The following is a 21740-nucleotide window of genomic DNA, read 5'->3' as shown; positions in this document are numbered from 1 at the left end:
GAAATATTTAGAATTTTTGGTATGAAGCATAAAATGTGTAGGCCCGCATTTTTTTTTGGCTATTTCAGGGAAACAAAGTGGAAAATAAAAAGACATTTTCAATCTGGAAATAAAACAATAAATAAACTGTTAAACTGACACTTGATATGAAATACTTTAGTAACTTGCACCACATGGTGGTCTACTCCAGACTTGTTATCATTAAACTAAACTAAAACCAAAATATCATGACTGGAATAACTTTTTGAAATGTATTTCAGGCAAGACGCTTCTCATTTTCATTTATTTCAAGCTAAAGCATAAAAAAACTAAAACCTAACTTAATGTAAAAACAAATATATTTCAATTAAAAAAAAAAAAAAAAAAAAAAAAAAAAAAAAAATATATATATATATATATATATATATATATATATATATATATATATATATATATATATATATATATATATATATATATGTATTAAAACATGAACAGTGAAACAGAAAAGTAAGTCTAATTCACAATATTAACAAAAACTATAATAGTAGGCCTAGGGTTAGTAAAATAACATTAACATGATAAAATAATAGTAAAAAGTGCTAATAAAATAGACTAACCTCCAAAGATCGTTTCAAAATAGCCTATTCCACATTTAAAGATAAGTTAAAAAATTAAAAATAAGATGTAAATTCAAATATAATTGTAATGTAAAACTGCAATTAATATGATAAATATTAAATAAGTCTATGTTACTCTTCGTCACAAAATACTTCATGCTCATTGGTTCAACGTGGCGGGGCTATCTGTTTGTATAACCAATGGAAGACGGGGAACTATTATTTTTTGCAGTTCGAATTACTGACGTTTATTTTGCAGAAACGACACACTCTGGCTTTAAAGAGAAATGAAGAAAAAAAGGGCCGCAGCAGCGCCGCTCTCATCCGCAGAGGAGCACGCGCCCTCTAGCGGGGCATTTCTCTCACAGCAGCAGCAGCAGCCATGTGGAGAGACTTCTGGGATGCTGGCGGATTATGAGGCGGGGATTCCAGTGACCCAGGTATTGGTCCGGCGCTCGAGGGTCGTCTAACCCCGCCGTTATCTCTTCACTATAATAACACATCAGCTTTAACTGGCACCTCGCCTTCGGTGACTTCTCGTGTCCGAGTATTTATAGGCTCTCTCTGCAGCGGGGCGACGGAAGTGAGTCACTTGGAGCAGCTTTTATCCTTTTTCGTGGCTATTCTTGGTGCCCGTTTTTTCTTAGAGCGAGGCAAGATGCGATTTCGGACAGGGGTCGCCTTGATTTTTCTCGCAGCTCTCGCAGTTGTTGCAGCCGAGGAGGAAGACAGCAAAGAGAGCGAGATCGAACAGTTGGTTGTGGAGACATTGGTAAGTTGGGTCAAGTTTTTTTTTTTTTTTTAATGAATGACTATAGTGACTATTACTACAGGAGTCCACGTAGCGGCTCGCTGCACGCGTGCTTTTCACGACCAACGTACCTTGACGTATCAACGCTAGCATGCGTGTTCACGGCGTTGCACCTTTTTCGGGAAAAGTCTTTGGTCCGCGCGTTTCATGTCCTTGCGACGCGCGCACTGTGATATTTAACCACATTCTGTTTTTGACCATTTTAGGCGAAGCCGGAGACATGCACGATTACATCAGAGATGGGAGACACGCTTCAAATCCATTACACGGTAATAAATACAACGCGTTGCGCCTTTACAGCCTGTTATGCTGCGAAAGGAGGCGCGTGAGGGGAAAAAAACTATTGCTATTGTTGACATGAAACGCGTCGAACGCGCTCTTGGGGGAATATTCGCGCGTGCAGTCGTTTAGTGATGTGGCAGGGTCAAGCCGACATCTGGACTCGCCATATCTGAGAGGAAATAGAGTTGTAATGCGATGAGGTCTTTAGAAGTTCCGCGTCCGGTCACCTTTCTGTTTCGGAATGCGGTTATCTGTAATAGTATTTTAGTTTTAAGCGAAACCAAATGTTGTGGAGGAGGCGGAGCAACACGTCAGCATTTGAGTCAGCCGGAGCGCGCGCGCTGCTTCAGACTCGAGAGAGCGCTATAGGAGCATATAAGAGGAGGCCCAGGGCTTGGTTTTCTTTCTTTCTTTCTTTTTAAATTCCCGTGAATAGTTCTTAGATTAGGTCAGTACGTCAAAGCCTTTTTGCTTAAAAAAAAAAAAAAAAAAAGAGAATTTCTTAAAAAATAAAATTAATAACTAAATTAAATTAATTAACTAACTTGCTACTCTTGGATATAAGATATCCACGTTCAGTATAGTTTCCCATGACAACAAACATATATATATATATATATATATATATATATATATATATATATATATATATATATATATATATTATCTCTCTCTCTCTCTCTCTCTCTCTCTATATATATATATATATATATATATATATATATATATAGTCTCTATTTAAATTTTGGAATAAAAAATACTTTTACTTGAATATAATAAAATATACAAATCTTAATATTTTTCAAATAACTGCCAAGTACTAAATTAATTCAAATGAAATAAATTGAAACTCATAAATAAAAGTTCATAAAAACCATGTCGATGTAAAAAAAAAAAAAAAAAAAAAAAAAAAAAAAAAAGAATAAAATGACCCAACAGTGCTGCTAAACTTTAAGAAACTTTTGAGATTAAATTTCAGCATGTAAAACGCACGGTGACAACTTGAACATTTAAATATGCCTTCTTTATATTTTTTAGTTCTATGTGTTTTTGCTACATATAATTTGCTGCCTCTAGATAAAAATGAAAGCAACTCCATTCTCCTGTCCCTGGCAGGGTCGTTTAATGGACGGGAAGGTGATTGACACCTCTCTGTCTCGCGAGCCTCTGCTGGTAGAGTTGGGCAAGAGGTCTGTCATCACAGGTACGATTTTACGTTCATAACAACAGAACAGTTTTAGAGAAAGACGGTTATGATAACTAAGGTCATGTTTTCTTTTGCAATCCACGGAAATAAACAGAAATGATGCTCCGTTTCCACAATTGCACGTATCTTTAAAAGCTGTTATTTTGCTTGGCAGGCCTAGAGCAAGCCCTGGTGGGATTGTGCGAAGGGTAAGTTGATGTCAAGGCCTGCGTGCCACTTGGCAATGCATGCAGTCAGAGACGGTGAAAGCACAGCGATTGAATATGCTCAAGAACACTTCAAGAAAAGGTCTTTAGGGTGAAGTCTGAATCAACCGCTTTAAAGTCAGTTTTCTGTCTCTGTTTTCACACAGACAAAAAATCAAAGCCACGATTCCAGCTCATCTCGCGTATGGAAAGAGAGGATTCCCTCCAACCATTCCAGGTAGTTTGATCATCGATATTCTCCAAAATATCTTTTTTGGTGTTTGATAGAAGTCATACAGGTTCTGAAAAACTTGAAAGGACACAGTATTTTCTCGTAATCTCTCCTTCCGTACAGGGGACAGCACGCTTGAGTTTGAGGTGGAGGTGATCTCTCTGTCCCAGCAAACACCGTGGCAGAAGCTGGTTAACGACGTCTTGCCTCTTCTGTGCTTGGCACTGGTTCCCACTTTGCTGGGTTTAGTGGGTCTCTACCTCTACAATAAAGCACATGCACAGCCTCAAGGCAAGAAGAAGAGCAAAGACAAGAAAAGCAAGAAGAAATAAGTTTTAAAGCCAAAAAGAATAAACTATTTAAATAAAAAATGCTTTGATTGGTGCTTTCTATTTTTTTTCCTTCTGACTTATTTGAGGACATTAAAACATTCAATCAAAACCCTCATATGTTTACACGTAAGTCACCCAACAGACACTTTCATCTAGAGCCACTCACAAAAGGTACCGTAGTATCTACTGTGGCCCCAAAGTATTTCGAGCATTTCTTTAGATGTGTTTAGAAGAACTTTAATGCATAACAGAAATGGAGAGAAAGCATACTTAATAATAAAAAAAAAAGTTAATTTATTCACATTCTGCTGAAACATTGTTATCCATTATCAATTAAATATACTCTACCATTCAAAGCTTGTGTTTGGTAAGATTTTTTTTAAAAATGTCTCTGAGTTCTGTATTGGATAAAAAAAACATTGTAAAATTGTGAAATACGACCATTTAAAAGAACCGATTTCCGAACTCGGCTAATTATTTTAAGCCATGTGTATTAATGTCTACGGTCTTAAACGTCTGCAGCGTTGTCTGAAATGCAACTCATCCCAATCAGTAATTTTTATCTGTACTTGTTGATTAAAAATTAACTTGAGTTAGAGGTGAATTGCTTTTATTGTGTAATTGCTTTAGCTGCCCTTATGACTTCAGTGTGTGTCTCTAGACTGAAGAGTGCATACATCATTCTCACTGATAAAAATGATTTACCTTGAATGCAATGCAAGCGGCTTTGGATGAAATGTTTTAAATTACTATTATAAACATCAGTAATTTTACATTCTAGTCTTGCAGGAAGACGGACAAAATTCAAAGATAATTACGTGCTCACAGTTCTCTGCTCAGGCAGGACTGTACCGTTCACACCGCAGAAGGGTTAAAGTTCAAAGGCAAAAGGTCAGGAGATGTGTCAGCAGTTCTTTGAGCGTGGTACCATGCTGTAAGCCTTCCATATAGAACAATATTGTGGTTTTGTAAAACTTTACATGGATTGCAATAGATTTTATTCAGTTACTTTAAGGCTTATGAATATAGAATTAATAGCTCAGTGTGTGGCCTCTGTCGCTCACTAACTTTATAATGCAACAGTTTGGTAATTATTTTAAACACATCCAAATTGTTTAAATGAAAAAGTATAAGAAAAGCATTATATTGTATTACCGTAAAATGTTTATACAGTTATGCACACAGTGCAAAATAAAATATTTCAGTTTTCTGAGGTTCTGTTTCTTTGGTCCTAAGTTGATTGTTTGAATGAATGCATAAAGTAGTGCTTCAAAGTTTTCATTGTGCACAGTATAATGTCTCATCTGATCCAACATATGTAAAATTGGAAAAACATGTCACAGGTTTACCTGAACCCAATAAAACCCTCCAGATAAATTATAATTGGAATTTTCGATGATTTGGCGCCATCTTGAGGCAATGAAAGCTCACTAAAACCCTTTGTTTCTCTAAAACTGTTACAACCTGATATGCAGAATTTAATAAATGTAATATATAATGTACTGAGATCATTGCATTAAATAGACTGAATGCTAGGCAGAAAGCATTTTAATTGCAACCAGAAACACTTTAGCATTACACATAGCATTTTTATTCTCTAAAACTGTTTGTGCACAACATTGGCTGCTTCTTGGACCACATAACGTTTCTGATCGCGTCTCTCTGAGGCAGCAGTGTCCTGAAGAGAAGGAGACAACACCACCAGAAGATTCTGTTGCCGAAAACTCTCATCAGAAACCGAAACTTCATCCAGATACTGCTTCAGATAGAGCCTCAGTCGCTCGTTCTCCTGTAACAGAAGCGTCTTCTCTCGCTTCAGACACAAATGTTCAAGCTGAACCTTGTTGTACCGTTGCCAGAACTTCTCAAGAGGCAAATAGTCAAGCATTAGCTGGGGACAGAGAACAGGGTGCATCAAATGTCAAGAAATGCTTCACATGAATAAATCTGGATATGATATCTATGATATCTGGAAATTATTTTTTTTTTACTGAAACTCATTGGCTTGTGAAAAATGCCATAATAGGGAAAGATCTGAATTCAAGGTCAATGTGGAATCTGAAGAACTACTCGTTACCTGAGCGAGTTTCTCAGTCGACGGCTCCATGGCATTGGCCCTCTCCTGGTTCAGCTCTTCTTCACTCAGTGAGGATGTGTAGAAGGGCAGAACCTTCTCATACTCTGTCTCCAGCTTACTACACATCTCAGAGAGACGAATCAGCCTTTCCCCCTAAGGAAGAGAGAGCACAATGATCTTTACTCCATATCCAACACTGCTCATAATAAATAGTCAAAATGCATCCCTGTTATTATATTATATTACGTGACCATGGACAACCAAACCTGTTTTAAGTCACACTGGGAAATAGCCAACAATACATTATATGGATCAGAATTATAAATGTTTCTTTTATGACGAAAGTCATTAAGATTAAAAGTACATTAAGTAAATATCATGTTCCATGAAGATATTTTGTACATTTCCTACCATAAATATATCAAAGTACTTCATTTGGACAACTTTAAGATCAGCCCAATTATGTTGTGGCGTATACCCAGCCTAAGCAACAGACGAGGTTCGATCAAGGTTGGAACAAAACCCCCCCAAGACCAGGGTTAAGAACCACTTCCCTACTGAATGCCATTGCTTGAAGGTACAATTTGTCCTTGATGGTGTGGAAATAAACTGGTAAATGAACTGTGTCAAAAATGTGGATGCATAAACGTACCATTGCTACAGTGTCTTGTAGTTTTTTAGTAGCATCGCTGCTTTGAATGGTAAGTCTGGTGAGCTGCTTTCTCCGAACGGCCTGGCCCTCAGCAAGCTGGACTCTGAAATGTTGAACTTTCTGAGCGAGGTCTTCACGATCCGAATGAAGCTGCTGAGCCGTTCCTCCGGTTTGACTGGAGCTCAGCTGACAGCGCAGAGAAGAGACAGACTCCTGCAAATGTTCAAACACATCGTTCACGTTACATCGCAGTGAAATCATCAAACCTATGAAACAACACAACTGGAAGTATTTGTTGCTGACCTGCAACTTCTGAATGTGCTTTTTATGCATGTCAATCTCTTTGGCACTTTGTTCATCCTTGATTTGCAGAGACTCAGTTGCGATGAATCTGTCTTTGGTGGTCTCGTTGTAGTGGTATAAAACCTGCTGCAGTTCCCGCCATAGTTTTTCCACAACCCCTTCCATCTGGTCTTTCACTGTTTGCTTATCCTCTTTGTTCTGCAGAAACAAAAGCAACGACATCATATTACACTAAAACCATAATTATGGCGTAATTGTTTGTTAAAGTGCCCCTATTGTGGATTTTTTTAAAAATGACATTTCATGCAGTGTGTAATACAGCTCTAAATGTATGAAAACATCCCGCAAAGTTTTACGTCTGAAAGTTACTGGGTTTTAAAACATATAGTCGACTCTCAATCATTAAAACGAATCATGTACAAAACGAGTCCCAAGCCGTTTCATGTTGACTTCAATATGAAATATTAGAATATTACCTGTTCACTTGTTTTTCTTTTCATGTTGGTCGGAATGAAAATGCATATTCATTCTTAGCCAATAGGTGCTGCTTTTAAAAGCTTACAAACCCTGCTTTGAATGAAATCGACCGATCACTGGACGGGTTTGGAAAAATGAATCAGATAAAAATAAAAAATGAAAGTGTTTTTTGACCTTGCATGCATGTCAACCTGTTGTTTGGAACTCCCAAAACCAAAATATGAACGTTTTTTATAAGCCATGATGGGGGTATTTAAAATATTGTACAGATGTAGAGTATGTACACACATTTGCATATCTGTGCAATCTGTATTTTTGTAATCCATTAGATTATTGCAATTAGGCACTTACTCTAACTCTTATTATATTTTTTAAAAACATAGCTTTTCTTCTTTTCTGTGTTTCTTCTCTGCTCTAGCTTTTTTACTAATCTGGTATTACTAAATCTATGCATATTGTTGGCACACAATTATTGTTTGGATAACAGCATCCAATGAATAAAAGTAAACATAACCAGCACCTGTTTTTTTATTTGATTGCGAGTGCTCTCGTAGTCACGTCTAGCCTCACTGTCGAGATCAGCGTAATGTTTTTCCATGGAAAACATCACTTTCTCCAAATACATACTCTCCTGCTGGTGCTCTGAAAGAATTTGCTCTCTGAAATATAAAAGAAACATAACACAGTTGATGCTATCTTTGCTCATTCCTTTGAAGTGCATTTTCACCCCACCCCAAACGCTTCTTATTAAATTGCATAATATATGTGAAATTCAGTTCCTTAAAGAAATATCACTCAAAAACAATTAAAAAATAGCTTAAAATATATTCATTCAAGATGCATATTTTTAGCATCAGTGGATCCTCTGCAGTGAATGGGTGCTGTTAGAATGAGTCCAAAAAGCTAAATAAAAACATCACAATAATCCACAAGCAATCCACACTACTCCCGTCCATCGGTTGGCATCTTGTGAAATGAAACCTATTGTGAGCAAGTCACGTAATGCAAAATTTCTCCAAATCTGTTTTGATGAAAAAACAAGCTCATCTACAGCACAACAGCCTGAGGATAAGCTTTCAACAAAATTTAGATTACAGCCAAAAGTATGTTTATTTTCTACAGTTCAGGAGTTCAGCACAAAAAGACTGATCCAACAGGTATTATCAGGAACTGGCTAACAGACTACACTACATTCACAAATGCTCGTGTTCGTGTGTGTACATGCACCTCTCAGTGTTATACTCTGAACCAAGTTCTTCTAGACTTGTGTTGAAGTTCAACTCTAGCTCTGCCAGCCGACTCCTATGAAGCTCTAACAGACAGTCCACGTTCTGCAGATGAGAACTGCGTGCCAGCTCCGACTGCTGCTCCCTCTCAGACAGATCGGCCACCAAACTCTGTAGAAATCACACACACACACAAGCTTGCTGCTTCCACACACTCGTAAAATGTATGGCATCCTGACAAGTCATGTCGTTTCACAAAGAAAAAAACTCTTAAATGATGTTGTCACCTTAATGATATCATCTTTGTAGTCCAGGACTCTCTCAAAGTTCTGACTGAGCACTGACATGTCACTGCGTAACTCTGCTATCTTGGTCTGCGTTAAAACAACCCGCCATTGCTGCCGCAGCTTATGGAGGTTCAGCACGCTGTTCCTCTCCTCTTTCTGCAGTTTATCCTAAAAAACAAATTAAATGTCAGTGCAGAAATCCCTTGCCCCACAAAAATAAGTGCGTCTGTATTAGACAATATAAGTGCTATAGGTGCATTTATTTATTTTTTTATCTGATAAAGAAATATACATACATATATATACAGTACTGTGCAAAAGTTTAATGGCAAAAATGTGAAAAAATGCTGTAAACAAAGACTGCTTTCAAAAAACGGAAGTGTTCATAAATGAACAAAATGCAGTGAATGAGCAAAAGAGAAATCTAAATCAAATCACCCTTTGCCTTCAAAACAGCAGCAATTCTTCTAGGTACACTTGCACACAGTTTTTGAAAGAATTCGGCTGGTAGGTTGTTCCAAACATTTTGAAAAACTAACCACAAAACTTCTGTGAATGTAGGCTTTCTCACATCCTTCTGTCTCTTCATGTAATCCCAGACACACTCGATGATGTTGAGATCAGGGCTCTGTGGAGGCCATGCCATCACTTCCAGTACTTCTTGTTCTTCTTTACGCTGAAGATAGTTCTTAATGACTTGGGCTGTATGTTTGGGGTCGTTGTCCTGCTGCAGAATAAATTTGGGGCCAATCATTCACCTCCCTGATGGTATTGCATGATGGATAAGTATCTGCCTGTTTTCTGAGCATTGAGATCACCAATAATCCTGACCTAATCTCCAACTCCATTTGCAGAAGTGCAATTCCAAACGTTCAAGGAACCTCAACCGTGCTTCACTGCTGCCTGCAGACACTCATTATTGTACCGCTCTCCAGCCCTTCGACAAACAAACTACGATCTGCTACAGTCAAATATTTCAATTTTACCTCATCAGTCCAAAGCACCTGCTGCCATTTTTCTGTACCCCAGTTCCTATGTTTTCGTGCATACTTGAGTCGCTTGGCCATGTTCCCATGTCTGAGGTATGGCTTTTTGGCTGCAATGCTTCCATGAAGACCACTTTTGGCCAGACTTCTCCAGATAGTAGATGGGTGTACCTGGGTCCCACTGGTTTCTGCCAGCTCTGATCTGATGGCACTGCTGGACATCCTTTGATTTCGAGGGGTAATAAGCTTGATGGGTCTTTCATCTGCTGCACTAAGTTTCCTTGGCCAACCCCTGCATCTATGATCCTCAACGTTGCCTGTTTCTTTGTGCTTCTTCAAAAGAGCTTGAGCAGCACATCTTGAAACCACAGTCTGCTTTGAAATCTTTGTCTGGGAGAGACCTTTTTGATGCAGTATAACTACCTGGTGTCTTGTTGCTGTGTTCAATCTTGTCACGACACGAAGATGTCTTTCACATCCTCACCTTGGCAGCAGAGTTTAGCTGTTCCTCACCCAGTTTTAAGCCTCCTACACAGCTGTTTCTGTTTCAGTTCATGACTGGGTTTCAACCTACGTGTGACATTGATGATCATTAGCAACTGTTTGGTATAATTGGTTGCTCATACACCTGACTATAATTCTATAAAATGTGCAAGTGTACCTATAAGAATTAATGCTGGTTTGAAAGTAAAAAGGTAGTAGCACCAAATACTGATTTGATTGGATTAGGATTTTTCTTTTGTTCGCTCACTTTGCATTTCGTAAATTGACAAAAAATATTTATTCATTATTTATATTTCTGAATGCATTCTTTGTTTACAGCATTTTTTCCACGCCTGCCTGAAACTTTTGCACAGTGCTGTATAAATATGCATGCATAAATTAACATTTTATGCCTAAACTCTAATTTATGAAATCATTTCATGACAATAAAAGACCTCTGAATTTTACAATTTCTAAACTGTATTCTTCACCTCATGCATGTTTTATATGTTATTTGTCAGGTGTTTGCCGCACCTTGAGGAAGTGTGTGAGCATGTCCTCTTTTCTCTTGGCTATCTCCTCCTCAGCTTGAGCCTTCTGCTGCATGTAGAGAAGCCTCTCCTCTTCTGTCATCCCGGCAAGCTTTCCGCCTCCCTTCTTCCCTGCTTTTTTAGGCATACCTGCTGAATTTCTGAGCATCACAGATTTAAAAGAGAAGATGCGTTTCATTACAAAACAAAATGAGAACTTGCTAAAACACCGAACTATCAACTAAAGATTGCATGAGCTAATAATATTCCTCAGTTTTGCTTTAAAACCAAAAGCATTAATAATCTAATACAAACCATCCCTTTGCTTGTGTCTGCGTTTAATTCAATATGATTAAACGATGACTTCAAATAAGTACTTGTATCCTTTCTTAAGAGAAAGTTTCTCAAGAGAAGACAAATTGTGCCATTAAATACGTAAAATGTGTTTTAATTTGAATTTATGTAATTTTATTTTCAACTAATCATCAACGAATCCCGCATTCAGATGAATTAAAGGCCAAGGCAACGTTGTTCTTTCGTAAGACATTGCTAAATATTTTCCGCGAAGCAAGCTATGTAGAAATAAAGAAGAACAACGCAAAAAAAGAAAAAAGAAAATCAGTTGTACTATTTATAATTTTGATTGTTAAAAATATTTTTAGCATCGTTTTACCCTTCGACGTCCCACGCGCTGACTTGTTTCTGTTGACTGTTTCCTAGCAACGAAACATGCTACTGCGCGTGCACGTTTCACGCCTTAGTTGTTGCATAATATAAAAGCATGCAGTCAGTCATAGTGTTTTGCTCAAGTGTATATATATATTATTTATATATATTTTTTTTTAATGATATAAAACAAAATTATACATGCATATCATTCATGTATTAAACAATAAGGCACAAAACATACACATTAAAGGAAATGCTAGCTCTTAGCAGCAGAGGGAGCTATGGCTTTTTCACAAATTAGAAAAGGCTTTAATTATGAGCAGCACAAACGCCATTTGCACATATTTACAAACATCGAAAAATATTTAAAAAAAAGGGCTGGAAAGCAGTCTCAGCCGTAATGTTTTTCTTTATGTATTTATTAAGGTTATTCAATACAACGTAATGGCGTTATGTTGTACTGATAAAAATAAATAGCCTATATATTATCAATGTATTCAAAATATCTTCAATTAAAAAATAATACTGTAGGTACTTATTTGTCATTAAAATCTAAAGTTCTTTCTGTTTATGTTATAAAATAGTTTTATTGTTATTAAAAACATAATAAAACAGTTGCATTCCTGGAGCTTAATCATTCTGCTTAATACGATATGTTATCTTTATACTTAGCCTACATAAAAGACAAGCTTCCAGTAATTACCTATGATCTTTGTAACCTGTTGTCACTGCTGATTATACATAAAAAAAATAGACCACTGGTTTTAGTCGGTTGACTGCCATGCAAAATATGTCATAACAATAATTAGTACGACTTGACACAGCACATTAAACTGATAGCATTTATGTTAATGCGATTAACATTGTTCTGTCAACTTCAGCCTGTTTTTTTTAACCGTAAAACTCAACATAGGCCTCCTGGCACGATCAGATTTTTCATTAGTTTTGCTTTTTTGCACCAGGAGTCAGTATTACAGAAGGGTTATCGATTTTATGTATCACGTGGGAAATAAACAGACACTCTATATGCAATTTAATCCGTTATTATTTTCAATATTTTGTGGAAACATTTATTCGTTTCACTTTTGTGTGCAACAAAAGGATGAGAAGTGCAATTAATGAAGTGTTGAAAAGAAACTTCCCATCGGGATCAAGTTGTTTTTTAGTCGCCTTATGTATTTTTCCTTCTCTTCGCTCTTAAGAGCTCCTCAGACTCAGAGCTGAGACCCACAGAGAACTGATGTTATGGAGCTGCTGTCTCTGCTTTTGATGGCTGTTCTCTTAACAGATTGTTTCCCCACAACTCATTCTGTCACTTGTCACCTGCTGTCCCGTATCATATTGCAGATTTATCTACCTTTTCAGATGAGCATTATTTCGACAGCAACAATTAGAAAGGCACTGGAACGGTTCCTTCTGTATTTTTCTCCACATCTGGTTATCTGGTATAACTATACCTCCACATTTGTTATAACTGACCATAAAAACTTAAAGTGTGCATCATTATAAAGAAAAACTAATTCTCTTATTTTATTTTCTTATAAAATACAAAAATAGGAAAAATTCAACTCTGAACAAAATATATTTTAAACATTTATTATTATTTTTTTTTTTACAAAAATCAAAGCTTTAAACAAGTGCACGTGACCTTCTACTACACAAACATCGCGCTCCGTTCATTTCCCGTCATATCGTCGCAGCGTAAGTCAGATAAGGTTCGTGCTGAGCTTTGGTCATTCCCGGTAAGAGCACGTACGAAGAAGGAACAGCGGGTCCAGATCCCGGCCAGCCCAGGCAGTTATAGGGCACCATGTGGCCCGGGTTACCCGCGGACGGGTGAGCGTGCGGCGCGCCGGCCAGAACCCCGGGAATGCCGGGAAACGCGGAGACTCCACCGGGATACCCGAGCATTGAGTAATGCGGGAAAGGCGCGGGGGGTAATTCCGACATTTTGGAGGTCAGGTCGAGAAACGGATAGGGATTGGTGGACAGGTGGTGACTGAAAAACACCCGAGTGGCGGCGGCCACAGACGTTTTCTCGGCGCTCATTGAGTCCGTTTTCAGCGGGTCACTGTCACCCAGGTTGTACGTCACATTAAAATGATACCTGTCTTTTTTGATCAGGTTTTTGGGCTTTCGCCGCGGTCTGTATTTGTAATCCGGGTGTTCCTTCATGTGAACGGCTCTGAGGCGCTTGGCCTCGTCTATAAAAGGTCTTTTTTCAGAGTCTGACAGGAGTTTCCATTCGCCCCCGAGGCGCTTGCTGATCTCCGAGTTATGCATCTTTGGGTTGTCCAGTGCCATTTTCCGTCTCTGGGCTCTCGACCACACCATAAAAGCGTTCATGGGGCGTTTGACGTGGTCCATGGGCTTTGCCATCTCTGAAGCAGTTTCCTCTGCTGCTTCTTTTTTCAGGTCACTTTCAGCCCAGGGTTCCCTCGACGCACAGTTCAGTCGCGCGCTGCTGCGTTACCTTCGCAACATGGCACCAGCACTGAGTCTGCGCCTAAAAATAAGTTTTAATTACTTGTCAAATTTATGTGACGTGCAAAACTCAGATGTTTGTCTCTTCGAACAAGTCCCGGCGGTCGACGCTGTTATCCATGGACGTGTTTGTGGGAGCCTCTGAAGCGATGTCTGTGTTTAAATGCTGATCACTGCTTAGGTTTGCGCCGCCTGCGCCGAGTTATGAATGAAGTGGGCGTGTCCTTTCAACCTGAGACGAATGACGTACGTGTGGGCGTGTCCTGTGAAATCTAGAAACACTAAGCAGCATCACTGTGGGACTGTTTTGCATTTCTGGTAGCAGTTCAATTTTTTTTTTAAACAGATACTTAATTGTAAGCAAATTCGGTTTGTTACAAATGGTATTACACTTTGAAAAGTTGGAGATGTTTACTCATTAGACCACAGTGGTATTATACGAATCCACACAATCTTACATTTAAGCTTTTCAGACACTTTGTGTTGATTCTGGCTCTGCAAATGTTGGACATTCGTCAATGAGTTACTTGATTATGATGGATGAAAGTGTCATGTTTATATGTGTGGTAATGTTCTTAAATCCGTACTGGAAAAAAAACAACATTGCATGCAACATCATTCAATTATGCATATTATCAGTTTATTTCCCGCGATATACAGGTATCCATCCACCCATTACTCAACAGAGTTTTCGCTTTTTGTTTTGGTTACCCAGTGCTTCCTTTACTTTTCCTGCAGATAATGAGTTATTGAAAGACACCTCGGCAAGTTCAGTTAACCTTGTGTCCGTAACTGCGGTCATATGTGTTTCTCTGTTACTATGTGATTATAAAGTAATCTTTTGAACTCATTTCAATATTACAGGCTTGCAGGAGAAAGGAAGTGCTTATTAAGACAAGCTAGTGGAAATTCTACACTCTTTTGTTTCTTTTAATGGCGTCTCTTTGTATAAACCTAAATCTTCATGATCTTGTAACCATGGATGTATTATTTGCAGGCACTTTAACTGCTGTAACCACTCAGGTTTTACACCCAAGCCCAAATTAACTCCACTGTAAGAAGCATCCTGTATAGTTTTTTTCACTATTGTTTTTTTTTACCTGTATTTTGAGCACAATGCATTGCAGTAATTCATTTTTTTAAGGTCAAGAAAATATTTTCGCTCATAAATTGCGTAAAACATACCGCGACGATCATAATTCGGGAGTTTATCAAATATATTGTTTTTGCGAGGCATATGAATTGCAAAGTACTTGACACTTGTACTTGAAGCTTTACTTGAAAATTGAAGTATACAATAATGCATATTTTTATTGTCAAAATAAAATACCGCCGTTTACTTGATAACAGGTGTACATGCCACAAACTAGTATTCATTACAAACGTACGGTAGCCGTGCAATCTCTTTTTTTCGCTTAAGTGCGATAAACTAGCCGGTCTGTTTTTATTGTGTTTCATTATTGCATAGACAAATGAACAATAATTCCATAACGTTGTGATCCACAGGAAGTGATAAGATCCTTTTGTAATTGCTTTTATGGAGCGGTCACACCCTGAGAACTAGGAGGTGTCAGTCATGAGTCAGGACCACACCAGAACAATATGCTCTGGGGTAATTATAGGAACAAATGACTCTTAAAACCGGCTCTGTGTTTAGCCTCCCTTTTATTCTCCTGAAAACATCGCGGAACGCATCTTGGATTTGCATGAGTGCTCTCGGTTATCTCTCAAAGAGAAGCTTATTTAGCAGAAAGGAAAAGAAAGTCCTTTGGGGAGAGCGGAAGAAAAGAACAATGCGTTAAAAGGAGAAATCCTTTAATTTTCAGCTGGAAGAAGGGCCATTGTACGTCCAGCTTTGCCCGGCCTTCGGTACTTTATCTCCGCTGCGCTTTGACAGAAACACTAAAGCTTTTAGTGCTTTTAAACATTTGCGTTCTAAAGAGTGAGTTTGTGCAGAAGGAATCAGTTCTGCACATTCTTTGGGTTTCTAGCATCTTTTGCATATTTTGAACACTTGACACTTCTACTCCGAGAACACGAGGGACTCGGTCACGACTATTACTAAAGGTGAAAACGAGAAGGCAATACGGTGCATTAAATACAATATTACAATTTTACTATCACTCGTGTCATCCCAAACCTGTATGAGGAGGAGCCAAAACAGGAAGTTATAACCACTGGCGCATTAATTAAAGGGAAGGACACATGTACAGACAGGCCCGTCAGATATACATTTGAACATTTCGTGTAATTCTACATATATAACTTGTGTAATACATTGCGTAACTGAAACATGTGCAGAAGTCGTTTAACCTGACTGACAAAACGTCACAGTAGTTTTCTGAAAAAATGCGCAGGGTTCATTAGGCAAAATTGAGTTCAAATGCAACCCACAGAACGTTACATTTGAAATATTATCACAGGAAGAGGGTTTTAATGAACAGCGATTTGTATGAACTCAACACAGAGGTAATGCATTCGTGGAAAAATCCATAATTTTCTCTTTCCACGAGGCTCAAAAATCCCAAACCAACCTGAACAAACTTTGCCGTTCTAGCAAAGATCGAACGAATGAATTGTTTTCAATTCAGTACATTTAAATTCAAAAGGCGTTTTTGCATCCTGTCAGGAAAGGAACTGGATTTCTGAATTAAATGACTGAACCGATCATGAGTCCCACTGCTCATGAAATAAGTCCATCATTCTGCCGAACCCCTCTCGAAATGCCTAAAACATCCAGCGTCCTTGCAGACGGACGGACGGCGTGCAATATCTACGGCCACCCGGCGCTTGACGTGCTTTCGGCCCGCCATTACAGGGGTCCCGAGTCTTTTCACACACTCCAGCGTCGAGCACACAGGCCTCCCACGAGGAACCCAGAGTCCAGCTGACATCACAAGCTGTTTTGTTGGCTGTCCTTTGTAGGCCGTAATGAATCCAGCGAATGTGAAAGGAGATAAAAGGACAGCTCCAGTGAGAGTGAAGGATGGTCACACTGTGTGGCTAATGTTCTGAAGGCTTTCACCGCGGAGAATGGGAACAATGGGAGCAAATGGCAGGACAATGACCAGTGTTTTTGTCCACTCAATTTGTCTGAGGTCCTTCAACCTAATCACATTCACTCAGAGTCATTTGAAGGTTTTGTTCGAAAGAGAAACTGCTGAGAGTTTGGGCTCGCGAACAAAAGGACAGAAAGGGGAAGAATCCCCATCTATCACCATGACAGCCGGACTTTAAGACAGGGATTTGGGTCCAAAGAAAACACGGGATGAATGGAGAGGATTGGAGAGAAAGGCCAACGTTTATTCTCTCAAAAAGTCATCGGACATGCTCGACCATCACGTGCATGAGAACGGCTCGAAAGTTATTTGGTAACGACACTATGAAACCTTGAAAATGTTTTTGGAGGTTACGCTGAGAATCGATGACAAAACGTTTCATAATTTGCTTTGTAAATACCCTGGAAAAAAGGTTCGGGAAAGATTTTCATCGAGAATTTCCTCAAAGAGTGAATGAAACAAGTCATTTAGAAGTATAAAGACTTCTATTTTGTTGTAAAAAAACATTTTTTGCTTACAGTTATTTGCCACACTGTAAATTTTAATACATAGTTGTCAGAGAAGACGAATCCTAATAGTGTTGGCGTCTCTTTTAACAGAAAGAAATGTAAATAAAAAATCTACTTTACAATTTGAAGTTAATTATGAATACACATGCAGTGATTCAGAGCAGTTAACTTATTCTTTATGAGTTAAGATTAATGCACATTTTGTATTGGATCAAGGTGAGAAAGTCTAGGGTTACATACGGTTGTTTGTTTCTCTTTGGTCAAGACAGAAGTTGAGAGGACTCATGTAAGACAGGCAAAATTCAAGCAATTAGTTGTATATCACTCTAAACGGTAAGCGTAATAAAAAAAAGTACAAACCTGGATCAACATTCTTGTTAATCCTGAAACAACATTACAATCAACCAATCAGAATTGAGGGATCGTTTTTTAGGCTTTAGGTGCTTCACCTTTATTAATCTATCATTTCCTACTGATTTTAAGAATAAATTGTGGGTGTGGTTAGGATTAGCGTTAGTCCAGGATCCAAGACCCACTCTAAACACATGCAACGTGCAATTCTTTACTCTCAAAAAACTATTCTGTTATCAAATTTTAACCATTGCAATTCCTTGCCCTAGTGACATCCATTGTAATTCATAGCTATTTTATGTTTTTTGCACAAAATCATGCATATATTTTTTATATGCAAATACATTTATTTTGTATTATTAAACACAATTTTTAATACAATATTAAAATCTCATGGTTTGCTACGGAGGCCCGTCTCGCCGTGGAAAGTAATCAGTAAAAATAATTGTGACTTTGCAATCTCAGAATTTGCTTTTTGCATTTCAGAGGAAAAGAGAGAAGTAAGCTCAGAATTCTGAGGGGAAAAGAATGATGAGATGTAATCCTAGAATTCAGAATTTTTTACAGGATTTCCAACTTTTTCTCTCAAAATTGAAAGATAAAAACAGAATCACAAAGTGAAAACATGCCATTCTGAGAAGAAAACTCATATGACCTGTTAGAATTACAAGATATAAACTCTAATAAGAATACTGACATATTACAATTTAGATTTTACATCTTGCAATTCTGTCTAGAGTCCTACAGAAGAATTCAGTATTGCGAGATCTTTTTTCCTTCCGTGGTGGACATAGGGTTGGCACTGCCCCAGATGCAATTATAAGAAGAAGTTTAAACTATTTTAGGTCATAAACAACAGAAAATCAGCAGAACTTTGTTGTGAACTTGGGAACATTCTTTACGCGTGCAATCGGTTATCAGTCTACATTGTCAGTGCGGACCGCAGCGGTCCACAGAAGAAGCAAACAGCTGCTTTCTATGTCACAGTGATTTCTAAAGGCACGGTCACCTTCATCAGGACATTGTGCAGCTTTACAACTGATATTAAGACGGCGCCGTAAAACAGAGAATGGGGGTGGTAGCATGACAAATGCTTCTCTCCCCGTCCCTTTAAGCGATTTGCTCCAGAAAGGCAATTTCTGTCAGAAGGTGTTTTGTTTAGAAGACTTAACTTTAGTACTTTTGTTGCGTTTTGACAGAAAATCCTAAGGAAACGGCACGCATTAAGTCACACGACTACCATTTTGGAAACTTTCTGGCAACGCATACAGTGTCCGAATATCCTCACGTTAGAAAACAGACACCGAAATCAGGCATTGTCTGCCAAAACTCATTTTGCCGTTGTTCTGTAAACCAGTATTTTGAATGTGTTTATGACAAGTCGGTGCAGTCCAGTGTCGTTTAGACCCAAATATTCTTCTTTTGTGTTCCTTGAAGAAAGTCATACAGGTTTGGAGCGATAACATGACGATAGAACTTCATGTCTGGGTGATCCCGGGTGAACTATCATAACTACTTATTGTAATAATTTGATATATGCAATGGCATTCAAACATTTTTGCCAATGTGCATAATATTTATGTCGGGAAATGTAATATCCTGCAGTTCCGACCTGAGTCAGAATTCAGTCAGTTTATTTATTCATATATATATATATATATATATATATATATATATATATATATATATATATATATATATATATATATATATATATATATATATATATATATATATATATATATATATATATATACAATATCTTGCATTTATAACTATATTTATTAATTAATTATACTTAATTAGGTGTTTAAATCTCACAATTTATTTATTAAATTTTTTTTGATAAATGAGAATCATTAATAGTAATAGTAATAATAGCATTTTTTTGAGTGCATTCTTTCCTCAAAAACAAAAAAAATACACTTGTTCTAGTGCCTCTGTGCATAAGAATGTCAATAACTATAATAATATTAATCAAATTATTGCAAATTCCACTTCAGTTGATAAGAACAGGCATCCAAATTACAAGACGAATGTAACTCTGGCCTACTTCACATGCTTGAGTGTGTGTGTGTGTGTGTGTGTGTGTGTGTGTGTTTACCTGTGCCATGAGATCATTGCTGTAAGGGAAGCATACCACATATCTCCCTTAATAATGGATCTGGCTATCCTTTCATATCTTCTCTCAATTTTTACGCATTACCAGAGTGTATTGAAAGTGCTTTTTCAATGTAGAAGTAAAGGCAAGCATTCCTTCTTGTGCACACCTTTGAACTGAACACAATAGGATCGTCTACTGCAAAGATCTCACACTTTTGTTTGTCCATCCAGGAGGAGAAAGGCCTACAGTATCGCTTACACTCCAGAGATGATGGTTACGATTACAGACAAAGCCACAAATGTTGAGGACAAGAGGCTGTGATTCGATGCCTGCTTGCCTAACACATTGCCTCTTGTTCTCAGTCAATCCAGGATTTTGCCTTCGGGTTAATTCCTTTATGCCCTAACATAACATAGTCTCAAAACACCATGGGACACGGATGACAGACTGTAAACAAATACCCGCTGTCACCTCCGGCACCAAATCTTAAAGCCATTATGGAGAGGGATGTGAAGTGACAAGGTTTTTTCTTCTCCTGGTTATTGGAATACAGGGGGTTTCCCAGCTGTAATCAACCCATATGGAAATGAAGGTTAGGGTAACGCACTGTGCCCTGCGACATGATTAGGGCCGTCGATTTAACCTGCTTTAAAACGCTGGAAAAAACGAAGCAGGCGCTTCTTGCATCTGCAAAGTCCTTTTCAAAAAGCGCAGCTCAAGCTTCGTATTTTTGGGCAAATGCTGTAACTGTACTGCGCCTGCACTGAGGGAAAAAAAGTAACAATTTTTACTGAACTACGTTCAGTCTTTCGAATTCAAGCTTATACGGCGTTTAATTGTAGAATCGAGCAATTTCTGAGTAAAAATTGTTTTTCTTTTCACTGTGCTTCTGAAAAAAATCCTTTCTTAGGTAGCTGTGGATTTTCATTCATTTCATCTATATATGTATTATATTATACATACTATACATGTCACTGTCTGGATGTCCTGTAAAGAGGGCTTTTTAGATTAGACACCAAATGATTGGAGGTTTCATCGTGAGCATCCCTCCTTCTCTTTGGTCTTCAAAAATTAATTTAGTGACACTCTTATGGAATTATAAAAATATTTTGTAATTATCTATTAAATCTAATGTTTAAATTGTGTGGTATAATTCAACCTGTTTAAACCCAAATATGACATGTCCTCACATGTCCTCAAATGACTAAAAAGATTTTAGTCATTTTGGGAGACATGACAAATGAATATTGAAAGAAATTATATTTCAGTATTCTATGAAATATTATAGATTATAAAAACGATTTGTCATACGTTGCCCCAAAACCACATGCAAATTAGATTTAAGTTTATAGATACATTGTACATAATGAGAAAACCACTTTACACACAAGGTATATTGAATAATTCTGTTATAACATAGCTGAGAATCCTCTTTAAATCATTTTTGCTTATGCATATTCATTCATGTCTTTTAATGTTTGAATTTTTTTTTTTTGCACATTTTTTTCCTCTAAATATATAATAATTAAAAACCTAAAACATTTTTCTTGGGTATTAAATCATAAAAAAAAAAATGTATAACTCCAATGACTGGAAAATAAGAGTTTAGTCTATTTTTAACTTAAAAAATAAAGTGAAAAGTGCTTAGAGATTCCGTTAAAGTATATCTGTAAAAACAAGGTACACTATACTGAGATTTTTTTTAATTTAATTACTTAAATTAAATTACTGTTTTTTAAGTGTTTTACCAGTCATTTTAATTTCATTTTATAGTTGAAATATCCATAAAATGAATGAATATTTTTCTTTGTAACGACCTGCTGGTACCTTTTATGTTATTTTACGTATTTATTTAAACTAAAAATACTAAAACATAAATAACAAATGAATAGATA

General features: G+C 37.4%; 3 protein-coding genes across 4 annotated transcripts; 1 reads left to right on the top strand and 2 right to left on the bottom strand.

Moving 5' to 3' along the window:
• The first annotated feature begins 953 nt into the window (after positions 1-953).
• fkbp11 (FKBP prolyl isomerase 11) lies at positions 954-4170 on the top strand. The gene is made up of 6 exons (XM_043242217.1): positions 954-1371; positions 1617-1679; positions 2809-2896; positions 3054-3087; positions 3252-3322; positions 3440-4170. The coding sequence occupies exons 1-6, from the start codon at positions 1258-1260 to the stop codon at positions 3646-3648; spliced, it is 579 nt and encodes a 192-aa protein (XP_043098152.1). The 5' UTR covers positions 954-1257; the 3' UTR covers positions 3649-4170.
• Positions 4171-5178: 1008 nt separating this feature from the next.
• Positions 5179-11391, bottom strand: ccdc65 (coiled-coil domain containing 65). Of its 2 annotated transcripts, none has more exons than XM_043241371.1 (9): positions 11343-11391; positions 10674-10830; positions 8671-8838; positions 8385-8554; positions 7678-7816; positions 6681-6878; positions 6378-6590; positions 5726-5878; positions 5179-5539 (listed from the first exon to the last, which is right to left on the bottom strand). In XM_043241371.1, exons 2-9 carry the CDS (start codon positions 10815-10817, stop codon positions 5246-5248), a joined length of 1479 nt encoding a protein of 492 aa, XP_043097306.1. In that variant the 5' UTR covers positions 10818-10830; positions 11343-11391; the 3' UTR covers positions 5179-5245. The 2 variants fall into 2 exon arrangements, with proteins under 2 accessions (XP_043097306.1, XP_043097307.1); XM_043241372.1 differs by lacking the exon at positions 11343-11391 and adding an exon at positions 9109-10226 and having other exon boundaries at positions 10674-10788.
• Positions 11392-12918: 1527 nt separating this feature from the next.
• On the bottom strand, positions 12919-14036 carry sox21a (SRY-box transcription factor 21a). The gene has a single exon (XM_043242435.1). It carries the CDS (start codon positions 13715-13717, stop codon positions 13025-13027), a length of 693 nt encoding a protein of 230 aa, XP_043098370.1. The 5' UTR covers positions 13718-14036; the 3' UTR covers positions 12919-13024.
• Positions 14037-21740: the final 7704 nt, after the last annotated feature.

This window comes from Puntigrus tetrazona, chromosome 6 (assembly GCF_018831695.1).
Source record: "Puntigrus tetrazona isolate hp1 chromosome 6, ASM1883169v1, whole genome shotgun sequence".
In the NCBI taxonomy this organism is placed as follows: domain Eukaryota; kingdom Metazoa; phylum Chordata; class Actinopteri; order Cypriniformes; family Cyprinidae; genus Puntigrus; species Puntigrus tetrazona.
This window is presented reverse-complemented; position numbering and strand designations above follow the sequence as displayed.

Bases quoted from the DNA above. Each gene is read 5' to 3' on its own strand.
- fkbp11 (XM_043242217.1), top strand. From the start codon at position 1,258: ATGCGATTTCGGACAGGGGTCGCCTTGATTTTTCTCGCAGCTCTCGCA. The intron at 1,680-2,808 runs GTAATAAATACA...TGTCCCTGGCAG, and splicing joins CGCTTCAAATCCATTACACG to GGTCGTTTAATGGACGGGAA. The intron at 3,323-3,439 runs GTAGTTTGATCA...CCTTCCGTACAG, and splicing joins ATTCCCTCCAACCATTCCAG to GGGACAGCACGCTTGAGTTT.
- ccdc65 (XM_043241371.1), bottom strand. From the start codon at position 10,817: ATGCCTAAAAAAGCAGGGAAGAAGGGAGGCGGAAAGCTTGCCGGGATG. The intron at 6,879-7,677 runs GTGCTGGTTATG...TTGTTTCTGCAG, and splicing joins GCAATCAAATAAAAAAACAG to AACAAAGAGGATAAGCAAAC. The intron at 6,591-6,680 runs GTCAGCAACAAA...GAACATTTGCAG, and splicing joins AGCACATTCAGAAGTTGCAG to GAGTCTGTCTCTTCTCTGCG.
- sox21a (XM_043242435.1), bottom strand. From the start codon at position 13,717: ATGGCAAAGCCCATGGACCACGTCAAACGCCCCATGAACGCTTTTATG.